The sequence below is a fragment of the Channa argus genome, chromosome 8 (assembly GCF_033026475.1).
Source record: "Channa argus isolate prfri chromosome 8, Channa argus male v1.0, whole genome shotgun sequence".
NCBI classification, from domain to species: domain Eukaryota; kingdom Metazoa; phylum Chordata; class Actinopteri; order Anabantiformes; family Channidae; genus Channa; species Channa argus.
In genome coordinates, this window is record NC_090204.1 from 26635470 (window position 1) to 26663202 (window position 27733).

General features: G+C 41.0%; 1 protein-coding gene across 1 annotated transcript in view; it reads right to left on the minus strand.

Annotated features, from left to right (window-relative positions):
* arhgap39 (Rho GTPase activating protein 39) overlaps window positions 1–27733 on the minus strand; it is a 97717-nt gene that overhangs the window by 19646 nt on the left and 50338 nt on the right. Inside the window, exons 2-6 of the mRNA XM_067512101.1 lie at window positions 26764–27180; window positions 10679–11969; window positions 5100–5264; window positions 3446–3631; window positions 1686–1899 (exon numbers count right to left, since the gene is read on the minus strand). Coding sequence (XP_067368202.1) covers window positions 1686–1899; window positions 3446–3631; window positions 5100–5264; window positions 10679–11969; window positions 26764–27180 — 2273 coding nt within the window. The remainder of the gene's footprint in view (window positions 1–1685; window positions 1900–3445; window positions 3632–5099; window positions 5265–10678; window positions 11970–26763; window positions 27181–27733) is intronic.

A 27733-nucleotide genomic window follows, 5' to 3' on the forward strand; every position in this document is an offset into this window, starting at 1 on the left:
ACGAGACAGACGTGATACATACATGTACCATATCATTTTGATCACATGTAAAACATGGTATAAACTACAGGCCTTGGATGGACTTACCTTCAGAAGAACCCACCTTTTTTTTTTCCTGGTTTTACTACAGCTCATAACCATTTATGTTGAAAATAAACCAACCACAAGAAAACTGAATGGACTGCTATGGTCTCTCATTTAATCAATCACGGTGCCAAAACATACCAGTTAGCAGAGTTTTCACGGAGGACAACTGAATACACTTTTACTCTAGACTAGTGCTAAGCCTGATCAGTTATTCATAGTGCCCACCTGTAGGGGGAAGCAGAGCACAAGCATGTCATTCTGTCTTCCAGAGAATGAAAATGAAAACTATTTAATACTGTTGGTATTGATGTCTTTCCACGTGTCACCTGCTCTCGGATGCAAGTCACGGGACATGATTTTGTAGTTGACATGTTGCAAATTGGGCTTTAGTGCACAGTGTCCTACATCAACTGATATTCTACATGGGACATGAGTTAGCAGCTTATTGATTTTCTGTTTAGAACAAGAGTAGTAAATGCTCTGAAGATTTGTGCTGGGTTCAACATGTGTATCAGCTTCCTTCTTATCTGATATTTCATACTGCAGTTTCCCAGTACTGTCTTAAGTGCAGCTCAAATCAATATCCTCCATCCATTGTTCACTTAACACTTGTTAAAGGTTTGGCAAAGGTGCTGGACTGATTTTCAATATTGAAAAAAATCAATAACTAATATGTGGCTGTTTTTTTACAATTGAACTGCACCTACTTTTTTCCTAACATTAACCACATTTAGTAAACCTGGATGTTAGATGCATGTGGTGCGACAATTTGTGCACTTACCAACCAGACAAATTTCCGTGTTGTATAATCCAGGCAGCAATTACATTTTCTCCAAATGACAAATCCATTAGGTGGAGTATAAACATCATTTTAAGTAGAAATGCTTAACATACTGATAATTTGTTGCTTGGAATGTGCTCAGAACATTTCACTGCAATTTCCTCGTTAGATTTTAATTGTTCACATGTACTGAAAATATTCTGAAGTAAGGCCAGAACACATGAAGACCAATTTAAAGAACTAGTGGTGATGAAGGCCCACTGTAAATCTGGGCAAAATGGAGCACCTGAACACAACACACCCTACAGCCAATAGCTAACTAGCATGTACTATACATTCTCTGCTCAAAGCAGAAATGTCTTTACCATTATGACCAATGTCCACCAATGTCACTCACCACAGATGGTTTATAGCTATTATTGATATAAAATATGTTCTCAAAAATATTCTCATATTGAACTGCTTCAGATAGGATGAGGAAGGAAAATGTCTCCACTTGTAGACGGATTTGCTAAGCTGAACAGCCAAACGTAGCACTCACGGCCCAATAAGGACCACGGCTTAACCATTTAAGAAGCCACTTACTTCTCTTTCTAGCAATAATAGTGCCGGATAGAACACGTAAATTTAGGCATCAGGCACCAGAAGCTGGCTAACAGCTGCAGTTTGGCTTGGTAGAAAAATCAATGTAGGTAGGTTCCCTTGGAAACATTATTATCATTACATTACATAATTGTCCACCAAAATGTTGGTTAAGGGAGTATGTGTATGTGTGTGTGTGTGTTTGTGTGTGTGTGTGTGTGGTTTGCTCCCTCACCCTTAGTGTCGTTGAGGGGGTCCATGTGTCGGTAGATGTAACCCTCCAGGTAGTTGTGGAAGCGGGGTGTGGGTGGGAAGAAGGCCAGACAGATGGCCATCAGCTCCCAGCCTCGCTCCAGGCTGTCGTAGCGGAAGTTCTCTGTGGTTTGGCGACATAGCTGGATGTAGAGCTCATCTCGCAGACCCTGGTTACTCCAGCCACGCACCACTACCTGATAAACCGGCAGACAGACATGTAAGATAAAGAGAAAAGTTATGACTGCAGCTGTTGAATTACTTAATGATGATCACCTTCACCTAAGATGCTATATGTTGAAATGTATTGTTATTCTGAAAGGTCTATGGTTGATTTGATATTAACACTTTTTTATTAACAGGGATCCTTTCAAAGGCCTTCTTTAACATTTCATTAACAACTTTGAATTTAATATTTGAAATGTACTTAAAGTAAAAAAAGTAGTGCAGTGAGAACGTGTCTGGGATCCATTGTGTTACTTATAAAAACAAAGCATTTTAAACAATCTTGATTTTGATGCTGTTGATAGCATGAAGTCTATCCACGTGTTCCATGTGTGCCTTATATATAAGGTCTCAGCAGAGATCTAAAATGTGCGGGTCTTCTGTATTTTAATTCACGTACAACAAGAGAACCACTTCAAAATTCTGTCTTTGAACTATTTAATTTATACTGTCACTCTAGTAACTTTATGTAAATATAGTACTTGGATAAATGTGCTGAGTTGTTTTACACTTCTGGCCTGAATGCATCCTAAACAAACCCTGAATAAAACTGCTGGTGTTGCTCTAATTACATAGGTGGTGTATATATATTTATTACTTCCTCTTGACAGTCATGTATGATCGTCCTGTCAGTACCCAAGTAGGGATCTTAACCACTATATGGTAAATGGTCTGCACTTTTCTACCTATTGGCACTCAAAGCACTTTAAACTGCTTCTTTATACCCCTGTCGCACAGCGATGCAGAAGCTGCTATGCAGCTGGCCAACACTCACCGGAGCAACTAAGTTGGGAATTCCGTGTCTTGCTCAAGGACACTTCGACATGTGACCGGAGGAGCCGGGGATCGAACCAACAACTGCAAGATTCCCTCTACAGAAACCTTCAGATTCTGTTGGTTTACTTTTTGCTTTACTTTACTGTCTTCAACTTGGATGCTTTGGTTGAGTCTCTCATTAACTATTATATATATACAGAAAGCTGTTTTAAGTGAAAGGGCTCTGCCACCAACAGTTAACCATCTAGGACCTAGAGAGTCAGATATTTATCTCAGGATTTGATGAAAACCTATTTCGGAGCTCACAGGCTGGATACAGGACTAATGATTATTTGGGGGAGAGTAGTGTGCAGACTATGAGGCTCATCTGCATGAGCATATTTTCAAGATGATTGTGTAAGTAAAAGGTATTATTAGTGAAAATGTGCATGATTTATGAATAGGATTAGATTTTCCTGTGTGCCACTTCTGTTTTTGTATGCAAATAAACCTTTGATATAATTCCTATTCAGAGCCCCCGGTGTGTTAAAGATTTAAGAGTCACTTCATTGTATGAAGCTGCTTGTCCTTCTGTACACTACAGCAGTACTGCAGAGAAAAGAGACAAGTTTGATATGTGGAGACAATTCCTAACACTTCTGCACTCATCCAAACCAGGTCTGGTAATTATATTGTGCATGAGTGAATGGGTTTCAGGAATGTGATGTTAGAGGCTGAGCCAGGGCACAGCTGTTTACAGACCTCCAGAGCCACAGAGAGGGGATCAGCCTTAGAGCGACGGTCTCCCATGTAGGTCTGTATGAGCTTGAAGATGTCCACTGCCTCCTTCTTCACGGTGCGGTCTGCAGTCACAATCATTGGCTTCTTGATGGGCTCACTGCTCCAGGCCAGCATGTTTGCAATGGGTACCTTTCTTCTAAAGAGTCCCTGAGAAAACACCAAAACGAACAAATGAGGAGAGAAACAGATGAGGGAATATGAGTGAAAGACAAATACTGTTAGGATTTTCTCAAGTATATTAATTACTAAATTAAGTACTGTATGTAAAGGAAGCAGTACACAGTAAAAGGCATGCACAAATAGATTTGGTAGCAAAGGGATGCATCAGCATCACTTATCATTCAAGCTTCTTCAGCTTCAGGAATATTATTTAGGATTACTTTGAGAAATCTGTGTTCACTTTGACATGATCCATCCGTCCATTATCTGTAACTGCTTATCTTGTTTAGGATCTCGGAGGGCTAGAACCTATTCCAGCCAGTCTATCTCAGGTCGAACACAAGAGACATACACAGACAGACAACCATTCACACTCATACTCACAGCATAGCAGTGCTGACCACTCCACCATCATGCTGTCTGACATGATAGTCTTTTTTTGTATTGTGTTGTCAAAAAAGGCCAAATAACTTGACCGTAATTCCATGTTTAAAATTTGTTTTCTAAAATATAAGTTAAATAAATATGTGTATATAAAGAAGCGTGCTGATTATATATGCTACTTATTGCTTATTGAGTCTAGATGGTTGGGTCCATACGATAGTGAGTGCACAGTTGAAGACAGTGGTGGTGGAGATAGAGGGGGCTGATAAAGGGGGCTGGCAGTGGCACCAGTAGGTTTATATTTCATGGTATACACAAGGACTTCTCGTCCACTTGTAGGTTACCATTTTGTATAGATCTAACAAACAGCTTTGCACCTTTGATGAACACACGAACATCTACCTACTCAGTAAGTGAGACAGCAGGCAAGCAAGAGCGAGTTCATTCTGCATCCCCAGGCTAAATCCGACATTGCAAACAGGATGGTTAAACTGTAGACATTTTGATCATGTCATTACCACTGTGTTCTAGTGAAAGAAATATTGAACAAAACCATCAAAAGAAAAAGCAGGTGCAAACATGATAATGCCTGCCAGTGTCACTCTGGGCTGAGGCAGGTTGTTAAAGAGAGTGATAACCCTGAGGCAAAAGCAGTTCAGGTGTCTGGTGATTCTGGTCCTGATGGAGCTGATATGACAGCGACACAGGAAGAGACAATGACCTGGGTGGGTCCTCACCATCACACCAGAAAAAATAGGGATTGTTTTGAGTGTAGGGACAAGGATGATTATTTTGTGGACAGCAATGTGCTATGATTATGAAAGGCACTGATCACTCTGTGACTGAGCAAATATTTTAACCCTAAAACTGTTGATAAGAAGAGATTAGTAGAAAGCTGTAATATTTTAATTTCAACATCTTTTGGTCTTGTATGTGGAAATAAATATGCACACTGTATGTGACATATGAGACAGATATACCATAAGAGAATACAACAGTGACATTACAAGTCAACAAAGGGACACTGCACAATGTCATACACACATATCGGTCAGATGCAGACATCCTCTACCTGTGTGTGTTTGTTAAAGTGTTTGGATGCCCAGTTCTCAATGTCAGTCTCAGATGAGGGCTTTCTCAGGGTGAATTCCGGAAAAATGCCACAGCTGGCGCTCGGCATCATATTCCTGGCATTTCGACTGGCCTCAAACTGGATACAGGCTCCAAGGTCCTCCGACTGACAGGAAACACAAGGAGTACAAAACACAGTCACAAATTGTCACTCATCTCATCGATGCTAGTGCAGAACATTAAAAGAGGTTTGAGACCTGGAGAGAGTTTCTTTAGTGTCCCAGAGGTGACTGGGATTAATACTGATGTGTTAATGCATCAATTTGCATCTTGATTGAAAATTCTATACAAATACTGTAGCTGTAGACAACAATCCGATGCAGGAAAAGCTGTTCTAAGACAGTCATAACCATCACAGTTACCTAAAGCTTTCTCATTTTCTCCGACTTTAAGAGGGTGATGGTGATTCACATAATGATGAATCCTCCATGCACACAAAGGTTAGCTATGGAGTTCCACAAGGCTCTGTGTTAGGACCAATACTTTTTACTTTATATATGTCTCCTTTAGGGAACATTATTAGAAAACACTCCATACATTTCCACTGCTATGCTGATGATACCCAGCTATATTTATCTATGGAACCAGATGAAAATAATCAGTTAATAAAGCTTTAAGCCTACAAGACATAACAATTTTTTACTTCTAAACTCAGACAAAACTGAAGTCATAGTATTTGGGCCCAAAAATCTCAGAAATCTAATGTCCAACCATATTGTTACTCTAGATGGCATAAGTCTGGCCTCCAGTACTACTGCAAAGAACCTTGGAGTTATTTTTGACCAGGATTTGTACTTTACCTCACATATTAAACAAATCTCTAGAACAGCCTTCTTCCACCTACGGAACATTGCCAAAATTAGGAGCATCCTGTCTCAAAGTGATGCCGAAAAACTGGTCCATGCATTTGTTACCTCTAGGTTGTAATTCCCTACTTTCAGGGTGCCCCAGTAGCTCCCTAAAGAGCCTGCAATTAATCCAAAATTCTGCAGCAAGATTGCTCTTCACTTTCCACTCATCCCAACTGGTCGAGGCAGATGGCCGTCCACCCTGAGCCTGGTTCTGCTAGAGGTTTCTTCCGTTAAAGGGAGTTTTCCCTCCCCACTGTTGCCTATGGCTTGCTCCAGGTGGAATTGTTGGGTTCTCTCTACACATCTTTATAATCTTGACTTTATTCTGTAAAGTGCCCTGAGATGACTTTGTGGTGGATTGGTGCTATATAAATAAATAAAGTTGAATTGAATTGAATTGATTAGCTGCAAGCGATTCCAGTTCAATTTTAGGCAACCAAAATGAATGGTGGCTCTCATTCAGAGTGTAATTATTGCCACGATATGGGACATTGGAAGACAGACTGTCCTATGTTTACCTAAAACAAGGGTAATTGTGCAGGAGCTAAACCTGTAAAACCTGCAGCTCTAATAGCTCCAATTAGAAAAAAGCCTGTATGTTTCACGAAAACCCAACATGCAGTTAAATCTGGTACTGAAAAACACTTTTGAAGCATTTGTTTCAGATGGCTTTGTGTCTCTTACATATAGTAGAGTTAATGTCCCTGTAAAAACTTTACAAGATACTGGTGCAAAATTCTTTTATCCTACAGTCTGTGCTGCCTTTTCCTGAAGCAATGGATATTGGTGATTGTGTATTAGTACGAGGAATGGGATTAGCTACGTTGTGTGTTCCTTTACATAAAGTCAACCTGTCTTGTAGCCTTGTGGACAGTTCGTCCAGAACTGCCAGTTGATGGCATCGATGTGATTCTAGGGAATGATTTGGCTGGAAACTGGGTTTTGCCTGCTAGGTCTTCATTAATCAAATCCATACCTATGTGTTTGAAAGATTTGGATAACTGTAAACAAGAGTTTCCTGATGTTTTTACATCTTGTGCTGTCACACGAGCTGCCAGAGAGGTGTGTCATGACAATATTTAAAATATAATAGTTGTCAAAATCTCAGTCTAACATGAAACACTGGTATGATCACAATTCAGAGACAATTCAATTTAGTCCAGGTGATCAACTTCTTGTTTTACTGCCAGTTGAGGCATCGCCATTTTAGGCAAAGTTTATAGGACTGTCAGACCAAAACTACCTTATTGCTACTCCTGATTGCAGGAAAAGGAACCATCTCCGCCATGTGAATTTGTTGAAACCATAATACGCATGTTCAGCTTCTCCGGATGGGCCTGAACATTTGACTTCATCTTCCCCAGAAGTGCATTCAGTTGTGGCCGCTTCTACCGTACTGCAGCCGTCATATTCTGGTGACACACCTTCTAAAACAAACTTGCTAGAGCATGACATTGATGTTGGTGATGCAGCACCAATTCGCCAGTGTTACTATAGGGTTTCAGAACAGAAAAGGAAAACCTTTGATGCTCAAGTGAAATACATGCTTGATAATAATATTGCTGTGGTTTCTTCTTCAAGTGCTGCATCACCCTGTTTGTTGGTGGAAAAAGCTGCTAAATCAACATGCTGTTGCACAGATTTTTCGCTTTGCAGCATTTTCAAGTTTATCTTGATTCAACAAGGCCAATAGTTGTATATACTGACCATAACCCACTTACATTCTTGAACTCTCTTTAGAATCCTAATCAGAATTGGGCTCTGTTTTTGCAGCATTATAACCTGGTTATTAAACATATTAAGGGTAAAGATAACACCATGGCAGATGCTCTTTCCCGTGCACCTATATAATGCTTACTATCATTGTTAGTAAGACTTTTTTCTGTTTTTTTGTAGTCTGTTTTTCTCCTCTTAAATTGCTCCCAGGCACAAGGGTTGCTGAGATGGGAGATGTGGATCCTTTTAGAATGGGGAGTTGTAAGTTGTTAGTGTGTGTGGGAAGATTGTCTCAGGTAAGCTCTATTAATTCTTGTGTTGAGTAGCCCTGAGTTTATGTACCTGATTAACGCCAGAATACGCTGTTCAACTGTTAATTTGTTTCAACTAAAATTGAAATGGTAATAAGGTCCTGGGTAGGAACCCTGTCTTACAGGGGGGTGGAGTGTGATGGCCTAAGCCACATCTGGGTTCTGTCTTTGTCCATGTGTGGTTGGCTTTGTTTTTTCTTGTTTTCCAGGAAGCCAGTGGGTGGAGCTGAGATTTAGGCCGTACACCTGGGTCAATTGGGTTGAGGTTCCTATAAAGGAGGCCTTAAAGATGGGCTCATTCTCTTCCCCTGGGCCTGCTTGCTGAGTTCTCTTTTTGTTTTGTCTACATGTCTTTTACACCTTCCATCCAACATTGCATACAACACTGATTTGCTTACAAAGTCGAATCTTTATGTACTCAGTTAAAATATGTTGAGTTACTTGAGACCCTTGTGTGGCCTCCCTTCTTTGTTGCATACTGTTGAGCCAGGTCGTGACATTCTGTTGGTCGAAGAAGAAGAGGAGGAAGTCGTGTTCGTAGGCAGAGAGAGAAGGCAAAAGCCAAGAATGTTGTTTAAAATGACTCTGTTGGTGAGGAAGATGAAGAAGACTGAGCCAGAGTAGAGGACAAAGTGGTGGAAGGTGAAAAAGGAAGAATGTCGTGTAGTTTTCAGGGAGGAGCTGAGATAGACTCTGGGTGGTCAGGAGGTGCTTCCAGATGACTGGACCACTACAGCTGAGATTGTTTGGAATAAAGGGTACTCGGTGTGTCATCGGGAAAGAGGAAAGTGGACAAGGAAATTTGGTGGTGGAACGAGGAAGTTGGAAATGTAAGGAGTGTTATGGACAGATGGAAGGAGTACTTTGAAGAGTTGATAAATGAAGGAAATAAAAGGGAATGAAGAGTAGAGCAGGAAGTAGCAAAGATTAGTAAGAGTGAAGTGAGGAGGGCGTTGAAGAGGATGAAGAGCGGAAAGGCAGTTGGTCCTGATGACAAACCTGTGGAGGTATGGAAGTGTCTAGGAGAGGTGGCAGTAGAGTTTCTGACTAGTTTGTTTAACAAGATCTTGGAGAGTGAGAGGATGCTGAGGACTGGAGGAGAAGTGTACTGGTACCAATTTTTAAAAATAAGTGAGATATGCAGAGCCGTTTGGACATGTTCAGAGGAGAGATGGTAAATAATTCGGTAGAAGGATGCTGAGGTTGGAGCTGCCAGGCAGGAGGTCTAGAGGACGACCAAAGAGGAGATTTATGGATGTAGTGAGAGAGGACATGAAGTTAGTTGGTGTGAGAGAAGAGGATGCTGAGGACAGAGTTAGATGGAGGCACATGATTCGCTGTGGTGACGCCTGAAAGGGAACAGCCCAAAGGAAAAGAAGAGGATTGCATGTTAAAATACTTAAATTGACTTCCTTTCACTATGTTCATTTATTGATTGATGTCACTGAGATTGTTTTTGGAATAAAGGTTAATTCACATTTTTCCCCATCACAACTTTAGTGTGGTTTATGAATTTCTCTTATTCTCTGCTTTTATGTCCCTGATCATTTCACCATCTTTTCTCTCTCTTCTCTTCTCTCTCCCCTTCGTCCACTGATGTTCTTTAAGCTTTAAATTCAAGAGTTGCATTGCGGAATTTAAAAAGAGAAACACAGAGAGAGCCAAAACATTAAGATGAGATTATTATGTGGATACTGTGACCAGTCTGCAGCTGAAATGCCCTGGGTGTTTGGACGCCTGTTAATCATGGTCAGTATTCCATTTTCCCCTGCAGCGTCCAGGCCATTACGACATATAAAGCTAGAGATGTAGCAGAGTGGTGTATATAACAGGTAGCTTGTGTTTTGGGTAAACTCACCCTGCTGTCAGACTGAAGACCAACCATTACATCACACATTTATGTCACACAGACACTTTCTAAGGGAGATAATCACTTTCAATTTACCGTGACCGCAAGTTTAGGTCAACTGCTTCAGATTAAAACAGATTTAAGTGTTCCTTGCTTGTAAACTACCATCAGCCCTACAGCCCTAATTGCTTAAACAGAATTTTAGGACAAAAATTGTTTCTGCTCCACGCAGACCTCATTATGTCTTTGACTACAGCAAAACACTGTTTCGTTTCACTGCCTAATCCCTGTTAGTACTTTAGATATGAGCCTTATTATAGTGGTTACTTGATTTGAAGTCGTACATATTACAAGTCGTACTGTGTCCTTATGGTAAAGCCCCTAAAAAAAAATGCAATGTATTTGTCATGGACTTTGAAAAAAACGGCAAAACTATTCTTATCTGTTTCATATATTGCATATATCCCACTTAAAGCTCCATTCAGAAGCTGTCTTCACTCACAAATGTTTAGTTATGGCTCGCAATAGACTGTGTTTCTTACTACTTTCTTTCATTCATAATACAAATTAATCTGTATTAACATCAGATCTGAAAAAACATCTGAACATTGTTTAGAACATGTGTGTATAATGGGTAATGAGATCACAAAAAAGGGTCCTATTTTAGTAGTTTTGTCCACCACTTTTATTAGTCTACAACTATCTTCTCAATCACTCAACTATGTAAAAAAGACTGAAGCAACCTGAAACTATCCTTTAAATATGGACACAGACTTCCAGCATGCAGTAGTACCTGTGAGGGGTGAAGGTAGGGCTCAGGGGAGGCTAGGTTAGTCTGGACAGAGAGGCTTTTCTCCAGCAGGGCCTGAGGGAAGCCCAACCGATCGAAGGTACTGCGTTTCCAGTGATGACCGTCGCTCTGTGCCAGTGCCTCGTCTTCACTGAATGCCCTGACTACAGGTCCTGGTAATGGTAGAGGCACCGCTCCATCGCTCTCGTAGCCGTCTTTGGAGCCACTTCCCTGGGCTGACCCTCCTCCCTGCCCTGAGTCCCAACTGCTCCTCTGTTTCATTACCTGCTGAGCCTCCCATGCCAGCCTGGCCTGGGCCAGCATTGCCTCAGATGCTGTGCCTGCCAACTCCCCCTCTAGCCCAGCACAGCGTGCCAACTCCTGAGGGAGAGACGGTTTGCGGCTCTTGCGTTTGCGGTTGCCTCCAGGAGAGAAAGCACCAGGACCGCCTGTAGAGGAAGAGGAGAGGGAGTGGGTCTGGTTGGATGTCCAGGATATGGAGTCCTCATAAAGCAATCTCTGGCCTCCCTCTCCACCCTCCCCACTGTAGTCTAATAGTAGGCGGGGATCCCTGATCAAAGACTGGCTGTGCTGCAGAGTATAGGACCCCCCATATGAGCCACCATAACCCCCTGTAGTGCCATAACGCAGCAGGCGATCAGCAGTCTTGAAGCGAGGGCTGGAAGTTGACTGCTCAACATACACAAGTTGTTTGACATACTCCTTCCCCACAGGACTGTACTCCAGACTCTGGGTCTTTTCTGGACACTTCTGCCTGGTCAGAACCAGCTGCCCATAGGGTGACTGGCCCTGCTTGGGGGAGTGATAGAGGGGAGCAGAAGACTTGCGAGCAGGTGACTTCCCAGTGCCATAGAAGGATGGGTCAGAAAGATGCATGTCAGTGGGAGGTTCCTCATAGATGGGAGGGGGCTGGTACTCCGAGGGTGGCTCCTCGTACAGGGGGGGCTCATAGGCATAGCGTGGCGAAGGAGGCTGTGAGTCTGCAGAGGAGCGGCGGTGGGTGCCAGTGCCACCGAGCTCCGCCCGCTTCAGGAAGGGCGACTGACGCCGGTCAGCATAGAGAACAGGGGAGCTGTCGGGTTCCATCGGTGGGTTTCCTCCAGAGGAACGCCGCGTTCGTGAGGTGGTGCCACCTCCAGAAGGCACACCAGGAGTGGGGGGGTCACATGGGGAGTAACCATTTCCCTGGTGGGCCAAGAAGCTGGGTTCTCTGTCTGTCACTTTGATCAACATTCGCTCTTTAGTACCAGTGTTCCACCTGAAGGGAGAGGTTCTGAGGATAGAAGACGAGGAGACAGGAGAGGAGAGATTTCATTAACACTGTGTCTACATAAAAGGCATAATGTTAGCAGAATGTCAACAGGGAAGCACCAGCTTCAGTGCTGCATGTGTGTTTAGACTGGATACATTCAGGTACAGTATTCAGTGTAGACACAATGTGTAGGGAGCACATTCACTGAAATATAACAGATCTTTATATGTTTCAGAAATGGTTTATCTCTAACATACAACTTCAAAATATTTAAACCTACAAATTGCAAAGTAAAGTAACATTATTTACCTTTTTTGGGATAATTTTTTGTAGAGATATACTCCAAAACATATGTTAATGTGAAGAGGGGCAGTCGAAGTCTGCTATAAGGTACATATTTGACATTTACCTCACTTATAAGGTGCTTTGGATAAAAGCATCTGCCAAATGACTTAATCTTCTTCTTATCCCTTCAGCTGTTCCATTTCCGGGGTTGTCACAGCAATTCATCTGCCTCCATCTAACTCTGTCCTCTGCATCCTCTTCTCTCACACCAACTAACTTCATGTCCTCTCACACTACATCCATAAATCTCCTCTTTGCTCTTCCTCTAGACCTCCTCCCTTGCAGCTCCAACCTCAGCATCCTTCTACCGATATATTCACAGTTTCTCCAATGAACATGTCCAAACCACCTCAATCTGGCCTCTCTGACTTTATCTCCAACACATCTAACATGAGCTGTCCCTCTGATGTCCTCATTCCTGATCCTGTCCATCCTCGTCACTCCCAAAGAGAACCTCAACATCTTAAGCTCTGCTACCTCCAGCTCTGCCTCCTGTCTTTTCTTCAGTGCCACTGTACAACTTTGCTGGTCTCACCACCCCCTTAAACACTTTCCTTTCATTCTCGCTGCTACTTTTATCACAGAACACAGCTTTTTTCCACCCGTTCCAACCTGCTTGCACATGCCAAATGACTAAATGTAAATTGTAAATTTATTATAGCACTAGCATTAGAATTGGAATCAGCCTACTCTGCTACACCTAGGTTTCCCTCTGCCTGCTCTGCTACACTCTGCACGGTGCTTTAGGTAGTCACCCTATGAAATTACAATATATCTCAATGCTCTGAATGCTTATGAGCAGAAATCCTTCAAATTCTCTAAGCAATTCCCTAAGATTCTACCAGCTTGAAATAGCATTATGTTCACTAGATCTAAATAAACGTTTTCACAGTGTGGTGGAGGAGCATTTCAGGAGCAAATGCCTGAAAAAAAAGTACTATGGTAAAATTGAAACAATTGTGCCCAACTATAATCTATTTTAGTTTTCTTAGAGTAAAGCTTGCAGAAGGTTTAATTGCAACAATATTTCAAGCAGGGAGAGTCCACAGCTAATGTCCACCACTAAGCAGTCCAATTGAAGCCCTTTAATACATTGCTTCACATTTACTCAGTATATCCAAACAGTGATCATTCTACTTGTTTATCAGACAATAGGAAGAAGGAGGAGGGAGAGCAGTGTGGGATGAAGAATAAAAGGTGAACTGAGCTAGAAGGACCGAAGTGTGAAATTAATTGCAGCATTGGCCAGCTTCCATCTCCAAATACTTCCACTCAGTGATCCCCAGGACTGCTGCTCAAAAGTGGCTGTGTGTGTGTTGTTTGTGTGTGTGTGTGCGCGTGCATGTAAAACATCGAAAGAAAGAGGACAGGATTAGGCATCACGGTGCTGTGCTGGCATCTATCACAACACGCTCCATGCTGTAACCCACTTTCTTTCTCCTTCTTCCTCATCGATCCACATCTCTGCTCTAAATCTTCTGTTTTTCTATTCCACTTATTCAAGCTGCAGACCTGTTCCCTTGTCTGCATGTCCAAACAACACACTGAGCATGAATTCTTCTCTCCTTTTCCTTTAATTAATAACAATTTGACCTTGACATCAAGTTACACATTATTCATATATATTAAGTCCAATATGCAAAATGTACTTGGATCAAGGACTCACTCCAATTGTATCTGCTCTTTCAATAACAGGGAATAATGACACTCAAAGAACAGGCATTCAAACAGAATTTCAGTCATCCTGCAGATTTGTCTTTCTTAGCCTGGCAAGTAAATGAAATAACAGTGAGTGTTTTATTTAATCTTGTGAAGCAAATAAAGTTTTAGCAAGTAACACTATTTTTAGTCTGTGGAGAACACGAATGTAACATGAATGTAATGAAAAGTGAATAGACTGAACATACAGATGGTTTAAGTCCAGGCTAAACATGTGGTAATTTATGATTTACGTAGCACATCACATTTTGCATAAAAAGATAAGATAATAGAATCTAAGACTATCTACTGAAAATATAATTTAAATTGCTGTTACTTACAGTAGTCCAGATCTACCTGTGCTGTCTATTAGACTACATAACTGATACTGTACATTAATCAATCATTAAAACTACTTGCAGCATCATGTGCAATATTTTTTTAACCCAAAATTTAACTTGATATTAACAAACAATAAACACAAAAAAAGAACAAAGGGCCTTCACTATATCATATCAGATTAGAAGCCACTGCTGTAAATGTTTCATGCCACCCATTAACACAGATCTCTCTGCAGCTCCATGTAAATGGGCAGTGGGGAAAAAACAAGACCGAGACCAGTGTTTGATACTGAGAGACAGAGGTGATTTCCATTGAGTGACCACTATCTGTAACCTGAGCCATTAAGATCCTTCTGACATTGATGGTTTCTGTTCAGCACTGTACCCAGGCTGACTAAGAGCAATAGTTCTGTTCAGTCTAGTTTTCCCTTAACTCTGAGCAGCAATGCGTTTCTGACTTTCTTTCTGAATAAAATTGTAGCTGTTAGAGAAAAAAATCACTAGATCCTCCCCCCAAATATTACATATAAATCTTTATGTACAACAGCGCTAGAATCCTCAATAACACCCCAAAACCCTCTTAGACTGCTGTTTACCCATAGATATCGCTGAGCTAACTTCAAATATTACTTCATCAAATCTAACAACCTGTCCCCTAGACCCTATTCCAACTTGATTGCTTAAGTGAGCTTAACCCTTAATGTAAAGCTATGTACCAAAGGCCTATAAGGTAGCTGTAATCAAACGACTATTTAAAAAACCTATTTGGCCCAGGTGTTTTAGCCAATTACAGACCAATATCTAATCTCCTCTTTATTTCCAAAAGTCTTGAAAAAATAGCTGCAAACCACCTGTACAGAACTAATTAGTTTGAAGACAAAGTTGGGATTCGGAGTTCATCAAAGTACTGAAACAGCACTGGTAAAAGTCACCAACGTTCTTCTCTTGGCTTCAGATAATGAGCTCTTCCCTACACTTGCTCTGTTAGATCTTAATGCTACATTCCACACCATTGATCAACATTTTATTATAGAGACTGGAACATGAAATTGGGATTAAAGGAATTTTAATCCAAATGTCCCCGTGGACATTTGTTGCACTTTTCTTTTCTCTATATATCTTTATAGTCTTGACTATTATGTAAAACGCCTCGGGATGACTTTGTTGTGAATTGGCGCTATATAAATAAAGTTGAATTAAATTGAATTAATTCAATACGTAATGATAACATCAAAAACACCTATGGTCACAGGCACAGTGCAAAACAAAGAAATGTGACAGCCCAGAAGCTACTTCATTTTAAAAAGGCACTAAAGAACAGTCCCACATCATGTAAATCAAGGTGCCAGGACAATTTAATATGACAATATAGATGGCTTCGATTAGACGCATCTTTAATGTTTTTACAGGTGACATCCTTGTCAAATTGGGGATCAATATTAGGTCAATGCCATCGCAATATTGTAGATAGGGTCTTATCAGCCGATCCCTAGGAGTGTCAGTCACGTTACTGACCTGTGCCCAGTTAACCTAATTAGTTGTCAAATGCTCCTCCATTTGTTCTTTACTTGAAGCAATACATTTTCCAGCCTTTTGTTGCACCTCTTCCAAGTTTTCTGAGATGTGTTGCTGCCATCAAATTCAAAACGAACTAATGATTTTCCATGAAATGGTAAAATGTCTGAGTGTGAACATCTGATATGTTGTTTATGTTCTATTGTGAATAAAATATGGCTTAATGAGATTTGCAACTCACTGCATTCTGTTGTTACTTGCGTTTTACACAACTTTTTTGAACTGGGGTTGTACGTCAGAATACAACTTTCTTGTTGTGGTTAGCATGCACAATGATCTTGTACAGATTATTGTACAAGATTGTTACAGAAAGCTGTTTACATCGCTACGTCATGCTGCTGCTATTGTACTATTCAGTTTGATAAGAAATAAAAAAAGCCAGAGTCACATATATAATGTATATATTTATTATTGCTGTAACATGTCAGTCAGTATACATGTTTGGTTTCTGACATTTTCTTTGCTGGTTTAGTAGCAGCTTCAGCTTATTAACAAATGCAAACCTCAACTGGTTTTAATGACAAAAATAAAGTACACTCAGAAAGAGCAGGCTGAGACAAAAAGCAAATGTACTAAATCCTGATTATTGTGGCTGTTAAGATGCTTCCAAACAGCCTAAATGGCAGGTCAGTTATATGAATATAGAAATTCAATTCGTGCATGCTGTATGTCTTTGTTTTGGCAGTTCTGCCCCAAGGTCATCAAGGTTATTGCATCCATTAAGGAAAAACAATTAAGTTTAAAAATAGATTTAAAATACTGTAAGTAATGTACAACTGTACTCATACAGTATCTTATTGATACAATCATCAACTGCATCCTTTTACTAGAGAAGAAGCCACAGAACATAAAAAGAGTTATGATCAGTTTCCATGTGGTCCAGACTACATGGTGACTGTGACTCCAGAGGCTAATTTCCACTGCTGCTCCTGTGTTTGTGCATGTGTGTATGTATGTGAGAAAGCGAGAGCGAGACTAAGAGACTTGGTGGATACTGCAAATACTGTATAACAAGATCAATTAAAGGATGGGTGAGAGCAGATCTTCCAGCCATCTGGGGTGACAGTCTATGGCTGTGTCACTAGGTCTCTCACAAGACACACATGAGTGCACACTCACATTGGATCAAAGACTTGAGGACAAGAGTAGCTTCAAGGCCAGGATTCTGGACTATCCACAAAAAATTCCCTTTTACATAAGAGGTTAACACAGAGGCAGATAAAAGGTAAAAGCCAGGTGCAGGAGGGGGAATGACACTGGCAATTCCAAATTTTTGTGCATTTGGACTTGGAACTGAACATACATTTTAGACTTTTTCACTGATTAAAGCCTGCTGACCTGCTGTTTTATAGATGTTCTGAACCAATCATCTTCTTCTTTTCCTTTGGGCTGTTCCCTTTCAGGAGTCACCACAGCGAATCATGTGCCTCCATCTAACTCTGTCCTCAGCATCCTCTTCTCTCACACCAATTAACTTCATGTCCTCTCTCACTACATCCATAAATCTCCTCTTTGGTCTTCAACATCTTTCCTTTCATTCTTGCTGATACTCTTTTATCACACAACACACCTGACACTTTTCTCCACCTGTTCCAACCTGCCTGCACTCGCCTCTTCACCTCTTTTCCACACTCTCCGTTGCTCTGAACCGTTGACCCTAAGTACTTAAAGTCCTGCACCTTCTTCACCTCTGCTCCCTGTAACCTCACTGTTCCACCTGGGTCCCTCTCATTCACACACATGTATTCTGTCTTGCTGCGGCTAAGCTTCATTCCTCTGTTTTCCAGAGCAGACCTCCACCTCTCTAGATTTTCCTCCACCTGCTCCCTGCTCTCACTACAAATCACAATATCATCTGCAAACATCATAGTCCATGGAGATTCTTGTCTAACCTCATCTGTCAGCCTGTCCATCACCAGAGTAAACAAGAAGGGGCTCAGAGCTGATCCTTGATGCAGACCCACCTCCACCTTGAACTCCTCTGTCACACCTACAGCACCTCACCACGGTCTTTCTGCTTTCATACATGTCCTGCACCACTCTAACATACTTCTCTGCCACTTCAGACGTCCTCATACACACACAGCTCCTCTCTCTGCACCCTGTCATACGCTTTTTCTAAATCTACGATGACACAATGCAACTTCTCTGTACTTCTCCATCAGTATCCTCAAGCAAATACTGCATCTACTTAGTTGCTCCCGGTGAGTGTTGGCCAGCTGCATAGCAGCTCTCCCACCAGTGTGTGAGTGTGTGCAATTGTGAGTGTGAATGGGTGAATAAGAAGCAGTGTAAAGTGCTTTGAGTGCCAATAGGTAGAAAAGCACTATATAAGTGCAGACTACTTCTCCTCCAGTCATCAGCATCCTCTCACTCTCCAAGATCTTGTTAAACAAAGTAGTCAGAAACTCTACTGCCACCTCTCCTAGACACTTCCATACCTCCACAGGTTTGTCATCAGGACCAACTGCCTTTCCACTCTTCATCCTCTTCAACATCTTCCTCACTTAACTCTTACTAATCTTTGCTACTTCCTGCTCCACACCAGTCACCTCTTCTACTCTTTGTTTGGCCTTTGCCACATCTACCTTCACCTTACGCTGTATCTCCCTGTACTCCTGTCGAGTCTCTTCAGTCCTCTCAGTGTCCCACTTCTTCTTAGCTAACCTCTTTCTCTGTATACACTCCTGAACTTCCTTGTTCCACCACCAAGTCTCCTTGTCCACTTTCCTCTTTCCAGATGACACACCGAGTACCCTCCTACCTGTCTTCCTGATCACATTAGTTGTAGTGGTCCAGTCATCTGGAAGCACCTCCAAACCACCCAGATTCTGTCTCAGCTCTTCCCTTAAAGCTACACAACATTCTTCCTATTTCAACTTCCACTACTTTCTCCTCTGCTCTGCCTTTGTCCTCTTCATCTTCCTCACCACTAGAGTAATTTTAGACATGACCATCCTGTGTTGTCTGGCTACACTCTCCCCTACCAATACTTTACAGTCACTGATCTCTTTTAGATTATAACGTCTACACAAGATGTCGTCCTACCTTCTACCTCGGCTCTTATATGTTACCCTATGTTCCTGCCTCTTCTGGAAGAAAGTGTTCACTACAGCCATTTCCATCCTCTTTACAAAGTCTACCATGCTCTGTCCTTCTGTGTTCCTGTCCTGCACCAATCATCACTGTCTCACCTCTGGGGATGCTCTGCATCACTTCATCTAACTCACTCCAGAATTTCTCCTTCTCTTCTAACTCACATCCTACCTGTGGGGCATAACCACTAACAACATTGGACATCACCCCTTCGACTTCCAGCTTCAGACTCATCAACCTGTCTGATACTCTAATGACCTCTAGAACATTCCTCACAAAATCCTCTTTCAGGATAACTCCTCCATGGTAGAACAACTTGAACCCTGCTCCTAAGCTTCTAGCCTTGCTACCTTTCCACCTGGTCTCCTGGACACACAGTATGCCCACCTTCCTTCACTGCATCATGTCGATCAACTCCCTAGCCTTCCCTGTCATCGTACCAACATTCAAAGTCCCTACTGTCAGTCCTACATTCTTAGCTTTCCTCTTCTCTCTCTGCCTACGAACACACCTTCCTCCTCTCGTTTTTCGACCAACAGTAGTCCAATTTACCCTGTAGGTCAACAGCACCGGTGGCGGTCATTGTTAACCCGGCCCCGATGGATCCGGTATGGGAGTCATTTTCGGTGTGAAAGTCATGATTCGCATTTTTTAATTTGGCATGTGTTTTACGTCGGATGCCCTTCCTGACACAACCCTCTGAATTTAACTAGACTTGGGACTGGCACAAGAAGACACTGGCTTGTGCCCCCTTGTGGTTGCATTTTCTGAACCAATCATCTAATCCTTACAATTAGCTTTCCAAAACCATTCAGATCCTTAAGTTTTTTGGCCGACCACATGTTGAAGTGCCACTTGGCAAGACACTGAATTCCCAACAGCCCATCCCCATCCCCAGCTGTGCAGTGCCGGTCCCACGGCCGGTAGAAATTGGGGAGGGTTGCGTCAGGAAGGGCAAGTCAATAAGCCAAGATAAGCCAAGAGGACAAAAAAATAAATAAATAAAAATCTATGTTATTTATTTAACCTATCAAGGGTTACAATGCTGTGGCTGATATGGTTTATTATAATGATGAATGCTAATCTGTAGAAAATTATGCTCAGTGCCAACTCCTTCTTTTCATTACTTTATTATTTCTGGATGCATTCTGTTGATTGTTGTAGCTACAGCAGTCTTAACGTTCAACTGGCTGTTTAAGTTCATTGTGTGAGTAGGGATGTAAATATTAAGCTATCTTCTTTTATTTTCATCATTAACAATCCATAATACTTTGTTAACAAGATAAGAAATAAGAAACAAAAATAAAGTTCATAATAAAAAGTTTAGCCATTGATATTAATCAGTAAATTTGTATTTAGGAACAGATTAGGAAATTCCAAGTTATATGAATTGTAATTTAAACAGCTAAATTAGTAAATTTAAAACTACTGAGCTTCCACTCCTGTATGTAACTATTCAGCCACTGTCTAGAATATTTCAGAAAATTAAAGATAAATGATGCTCTGGAAATTTATCTACGCTCTCCACTGTGTAACACTCAGCTCCAAGCCTGCAATAAAGACCAGCTGCTTGGGTTGATTACTTGCACTAACATGAGCTTCAAATAACTTATCTTCTCGTCAGTTAGCTAATCCAGTGTCTTCATTGGTGCTATACAATAAAGGCAAATGATTAATATAAAGTATCTCTACACAGGCATTTTTCTGATCTGCTAAATAACTGTTCCTATGCAGGGTTTTACAATATGAACTGGCAGATGTGCATTCATTGTACAGTAGGTTTCTGTGATAACTGATAATTGGATTTCCAGCTTTCTATCTTGCACAGATGAATGAAAAGATTCTAATTTACATCGCATGTGACAGAAGGGCAACCATCCAGACTAAAAGAGAAACAATTACTTTTCATTTATACTTTTTTCTTTTTATTGTGACCTTTATCATTATGTCCCCCTCTGTCTTTCTTTCTCTTCGTTTGTCTCTCAGTCACTCCCTCCTTTAACGAGATCCTTGGTGTGTAGGGGAAGGTAGAGCTGTGTAGAGGTCAATAGCTCCCATCTGTCACAGAGGAAGCTCTGTGCTCTATGACAAACTACCTGTCTCGCTCTCCTTAACAGCATTCACTCTCTCCAGAGGCCATCTTTAGCCTGATGCTCTAGTCTCTGCACACACACTTCCCAACTGCTAAATGCTAAATCTAAATGCAGAAGTTAAGCTACTTATGCAAGAGGTCATTCATACCATTTGATTCTCTTTTCAAGATTTATTATCAAGACATAATAATCGCCTTAGGTACCAATAAGGTAGAAAAGCGGCATATAAGTGCACACCATTTACCATTTACAGACAAAAAATAAATAAACTAAAACCAAACAAAGCTATTGTTAGATGTAAGAGAACTAAAATAAAATAATAAAAGCCATATTGTCTATATATGGCTGGAATGGATTATTAATCAGTGTCGCACTCTAAACACTTCAGTTAACTGTGCCCGTGACCTAGAAACCTAGAAAAATCTTTAAAGGTAAAAGGGTGTTACACAAGTTGAAAGAAAGAAAGTTACAAAAGCTGAAAGAAAAAACAGTGAGGGAAAAGTCAAAATCTAGCAACAGCAGACAAGGTCAGTGGTGACCAGCACCAATCGATAAACCACACTTGTCAATTAGTCCACTAATTCAACCAGGTAATTCAAACAGGCAATGTAACAAACAAGCTTCAAAGAATTGTGTACTACACTTCAAATTTAAAACTCAGACTACTTAATTCCAATTAAAATGCAAAGAGGAACTCAGATTGTCAGTCTGTTATTAATGTTTTTAGGTAAACACAAAAAATGTCCATGTTGATTTTTGTTTCTATGATTTCTTTGTTCATGAATCTAGTCCTGCATTTAAAGTAAGATTTGCCAGTCTAAAACTAAAGTATTGTAGTCTTCATGCATCTATAAGTGCATGAATCTTCATGATCAGTACATCTTTTTTCACATTACACTGGTCCTTGGCAACCTTTTTCCTAAGCTAAAATTAGTAAAATGTAAAATATAAAATAAAGTAAAATCAACAAAATAGAAATGATTCCATAAAAACTAAACTAAAACTAATAAAACCACTAGTGAAACGAACTAAAACCGCCACTAAAACCAAATTCAGGTTGAATTCAAAAAATATTATCAAAATAAAAACTAATTTTAAAACACAAAACTATAACACCTCTCTGGTGGGTAGATGGATAAGTACATGAGCCAACTGACATATCCATGATGAGATTTAAAATAGATTTCATTTTCAGAACATTTCCTAAATTAGGGAATTTGGTTTCAATGTGTGGAGAAAGTACAAAGTGAGCATGACTGTACTACTGTCAATAACCAACTGAGTACAATTGCATGAGTTGCATGATGCTTTGTTTCTCACCAAGCATGCTAAGATTTATAGTATGAGAAGTATAGTGTAAGTATGCTTAAAACAGATCCACAGTGAAATAGTGCTACATGTAGTATACGTTTTTTAGGTCAACTAAGACTGAACAATATGGGGGAGACAAGCTTTAAAAAGATGCAACATTAGCAGCAATTTTCCACTGCAGGTAAACTAACGTGCCGGTCACCAAACTGAGTATGTTAAACGCCTCAGTACTGACGATGGATGGGATCCCATGATAGAACAGCTTGCTTAACATACCTGGAGCAACAACAAGCACTCAGACATGTGACACAGACATTGGACCAAACCAAAGTCGACGAGTGCATAACATTGCTGAAATAAAGCCATAATGCAGGAATTGACAGATTGATACCAAGGGGGGTAAAACAAATGTCACCTAGATAACTGTATTGGAGCAGAGGGTTTCGCTGGAGCTTGTGGCAGCTAAATGACTGAGAGAGAAAGTTACCAACCGGCTGAAGAAACAAAGAGGCTTGAACAGGCATTGTGGTTGTTTATGAACTAGAAACAGACTGTGTGCATTTTTAAAATTATTTTATAATTCTGAAAATAGTATTATGGATTTTTACTTTATTATATCCCACCATGAGTTTTTGGTGTCATTACATTCCTCTCAACATGCACTCCATCCATCCATCCATCATCAGGGTTTATGTCAAGGCTAACACAGAGAGACATACACAGACAGACAACCATTCACGCCTAGGGGCAATTTAGAGTCACCAATTAACCTAACGTACAAGCACGAGCAGAACATGCAAACGTGACACAGAAAGGCCATAAGTGGCAGGTGGATTTGAACTGAGGACCTTCTAGGTGTTAGGTGGCAGCACTAACAACCCCTTCACCGTGCTGCCCCCAACATGCACTGTCATCATGTAGACCAAAGAGAGAGAAGCAAACCTTATCATTCTTTGCACAACTTTCTGTTCTTCTTTCTCTATGTCAATACTCACACATCCCACACATACAGTTCATTGCTTCTATAAAAGACTGGATTATCCAGGTCCGAGCTAACAAATCCCTTTCTTAATCTAACATCAGTGTTTTCATGTTTTTATTCATCTTGTTGTAATGCATTTCCACAACTGACATATGGCCTCATTGAACCGCTAGAGATGGGTTTTTGTGGCATTACCTGACCACCGAATTAGTACAACACCTGCTCCTGTTGTGTATCCTCTGGTATAAAACCAAAATAGGTCCAGATGATGTCGAGGCTAATAGGACCGATGCAAAACTAGTTTATTTCCACCCTCACTAACTTCCTCTACAGGGTTCATGCTGTCTGCAGGGGAGGACAGAGTGTCTGCATATGAAGCAATGCCGAAAAAAGCTTAAATCTAAGCCTTTCATTTTGGAAATTACGATGTTAAATTGCAACATTGATTGGGAAATGATTAATCATTTAATATAATATTTAATATTCCGTTAGTTCGGATCAAATCTCTTGGCAATTAGAGACCAGATTGTCTGATGCTGTTTCTGCTAACCTCTTCTAGCGCCACCATCAGGCCAGAACTAAAAACAAACAACAACATACAAATCTAATGGGGGATTGTCATGCATTTTACTGAATCCTCTCTGCGACTCATAAGAACAGAGCTTTTAAAATCATCAGCTGATCAGCAGGTCAGTAAAGGGTTAATAAAATTGCAGCATTACTCTGTCAAATCTGCACCACTCCACATATTCACCTTGAGCTACATGCAGACAGAGTCTATATTTGTCTATAAGAGCAGTGATTTGCTGTTTCAAAGTGTACACAATGTGAATAACTGGCTTAGAAAAGCTACTCCGTGGGAACTCACTGTGTACTCCGTGTTTGTGTGTGTCCTAATGCTGAGGCAGGACACAGGACACTGTGACCCCAGCCAGGCACATACACGAATCACTGCCGACTGCAGCAGATTACTGCAAACCCACAAACCAGGAGCGGTTAGACAGAGGGGAAGGAATGATAGGATCCTGAGGATGAAATAGAGAGCTAGAAAATGAGTGGTGAGAGGCTATGAAGGTGAGAGAGGAGAGAAATTAATGGACAGCGACAGACACAGAAAGGAGGAGACAAGATGCTGAGAGAGAAAGAGAGAGAAGAAAGAGACTCAAGGATGAGATTATGGGCAATGTAATTCTAACCTTTCTCTATAAGGGAGAACTACAGGTGGCATGTAAATTAGGGTTATTTACACTTGGCTTATTTCTACAACTTGGTCATCACAGAGGATCATCAGAATCATGTAAGAAAATGTGACTTTATACTGTGACCCCCTTTCTCTCCTTACCTCTCTCGTCCTCCTATTTGTTCATTCATTTACTTTACTTTGTTCTGCTTAGTGACTATGAACTGTTTAGTGTTTAGGATCACTAAACACATTGTACTAAATGAAATACAACATCAAAGTGTTTGATAGCACAACAGCTATTTTACTGTCCCGTTCAAATATCTATGATAGAAAATTCTGCAGACTTCAAACTCATCAGCATGAAATACAGAACTCATCATACATGTCTAGAACATTTTAACTTAAGCACTGTGGTGCAAACCAGTTATAAAATGTAAATTTGAAAAAAGAATGCAATGATTTGTGAATTATTTGAAACCAAGTGTAAAGTGCAAATAGTATATAGACAACAAATTGAATTTTTCACATGCTCATTTTGATATGCTAGCAACACATTTTCTGTAAAAAAAACAAACAAAACACATTTACATATATATATATAGAGAGAGAGACAGAAAGAAAAAGAGATAGAAAAATCTTATTGAATTACTTTAAACAGGTGCTGACCAATAACATGTATTTTATTTATACTTGCTATAAATTAGCGGATGCATGTAAACATTTGGTTTCACCACTGCAAGAATCATTTTTTGGCAAATGAGATCAACAGAAAGTATAGTTGTGGCGATCACAGTGCAGTCTCTCTCTGCACTACACTTGATGACACGCACACTAAACGTTTAGCAAGTAAAACAACAATGCAAGTAATTTATCAAAAGCCACAGTCTGCCGCAGTGTTTCATAGTGTCACCAAGTCAAAAACTGAATGCTACCAGGATACTAACACCAGGAAGATGTTTTCCACTTTCAAATCACTCCTCCAACCCCTTTTGCATCCTCCATCTTCCTCTTTCACTGCTGATGGATTTTTCACTGATAAGGTGGCAGCTGTTAGCTCACAGTTCTCCCAACCATGGCAACATCCTGCTAACTTCATCTAGCAGCTTTGATATGATGAATGATATGTTTATTTGTTATCTGAACAATCTCCTTGATTTCAACCAGTCCAGCTTCAGGAGCGGTAGTTTTACAGAAACGGCTCTCCTGATGGTTGTGGTATCCATGGGAGCTGCAAAAGCTGTGGTTCAATCTTCCATCCTAATCTTTCTTGATCTATCAGCAGCCTTTGACACTGTGAACCACCACATTCTTCTGCCTGTACTCTGACTTAGGCATCTCTAATACTGTACAGCTTCGGACTGGCTTATGTCTTATCTGGACAAACCTTCAAGGTAACTCGGCAGGGGCAAGTTTCTAACCTCTCCCCCGGTGTGCCAAAGGGCTTGGCTCGGCTTGGTCCTCTCCTTTTTACCTTCTACTACAGCCCTGGGTTCTACCATCCACCTCTCTAGATGATCCAACATGCAGCAGGAAGTCTCGCTGAATTCCAGGAGCCACATGCATCCGGTTCAAAGCTTTGACACTTGCTTACAATTAGTCGACTCAAAAACACCTGCCTACTTAAACACCACCCCAAGTCAACCATCCCATCCCTTTGCTCTGCCAATGAACAGTCACTGGTGGTCCCTACATCACACAGCAAGAGATCCAAAGCAAAGCTTTCAGTTCAGTGGTCCCACAAGTGGTGGAACAAGCTACTAAACTATTCTAAATATAGTTGAAAAGAGAACTTTTTCACAAACTCCTATGGACTATAGGGAAAAAATCCTATCTGTTCTTTCCTGCACTATGAAACTTAAACATTTTTCTCATGGCATTACACTTTGATGTTTTCTGTACTTACTTCACAGACACAGCATAATATGTGTCACTATGCCGCAGAATTCACGGTAGTGGTGTGAAAACTGCAGTGAATCTAGTTGCAATTGCTATCTGTTAAAAGCTCCCACACATATTGCGTCTGCACCAGAAAACAAAAGTGACACTTAATGTAACCAATATTGAATTTATGCATAATGTGGTAAATCCTTAAATGGTTTAAGTGGCTTCTACAACAACTCTTTTCACAAATAAACTGTATATGCTCCGATACCTGTAAACACACCAGTGTTTCTGAGACCAGCAGTCTTACCTGTCTCCCTCTTCTCTATTGCCCTGTTTTTCAGACAGCTCCTGGTCCAGGGATGAGGAGGTACTTCCTTCTCGGCTGACCCCGCTGTTGCGGCCTGGGCTGTTGTCGGCCGATGCTCTGCCACCTCCTCCGCTAGAAGGACGGGGGTTGCCGGCATCGGTATTCTGCTTCAGAGTCTGCAACTTAGCCAGGGGGATGATGTCGCAGCCCTGGGGCCGGTGCCACACTGTACGCTGGGTGGAGGCATTGTAGTAGTAGAAGCGGGAGGTGTTGGGGTCAAAAAGCTCCCACCACTGGTTGTCACCGGTGCGCTTGATGCGAACACCCTGCGGGGGATCCCATACGCACTCGCCTGTAAGCAAGTTGGCATACATCCGCTCCCTGGTGCGTGGCTCAATGATCTCCACCCACTCCAACCTGCAGGGGGAAGAGTTCAGAATGAGTTTCTTGGCAAACTAACCTGGATGCTGTTCACTCCGTGCACCTATAAAGTGACCATAAACAAGTACAATGATGGAGTACTTTAAGTAAGTACTTTGGATTTGACAGTACAGCAACAACAATCCATCTTCAGAGCTTAAACATGAAGCATTACCTTTCATTGTATTAATTTGAGTATAAAGGCCCACGCAAATTTAATGGGAATCAATATACTACCTCTAAAAACGCTGCTAATCCAGCATGTGTAAACACCAACCCTACAGAAAACAATAAACCCAATTTTATCAATGTTTCCATCCATTGAAGCTATAACATGATTAGGGAAAGAATACCAATAAGACTGAGCCGCTGTAAATACCAGAATGTGATTATCCTTTTAATACTTCTATGTAGAGATACGGGGAGCACTCTGATTTCATTAGGCTCCTGGAACAGTATTGGGGTCTTACTTCTAACATGTCTGTGTGGACAAGCAGCTATATGCAAGCCACTTCCTGCTTATTGTGCATATCTAAAGCTGTTTTGACTT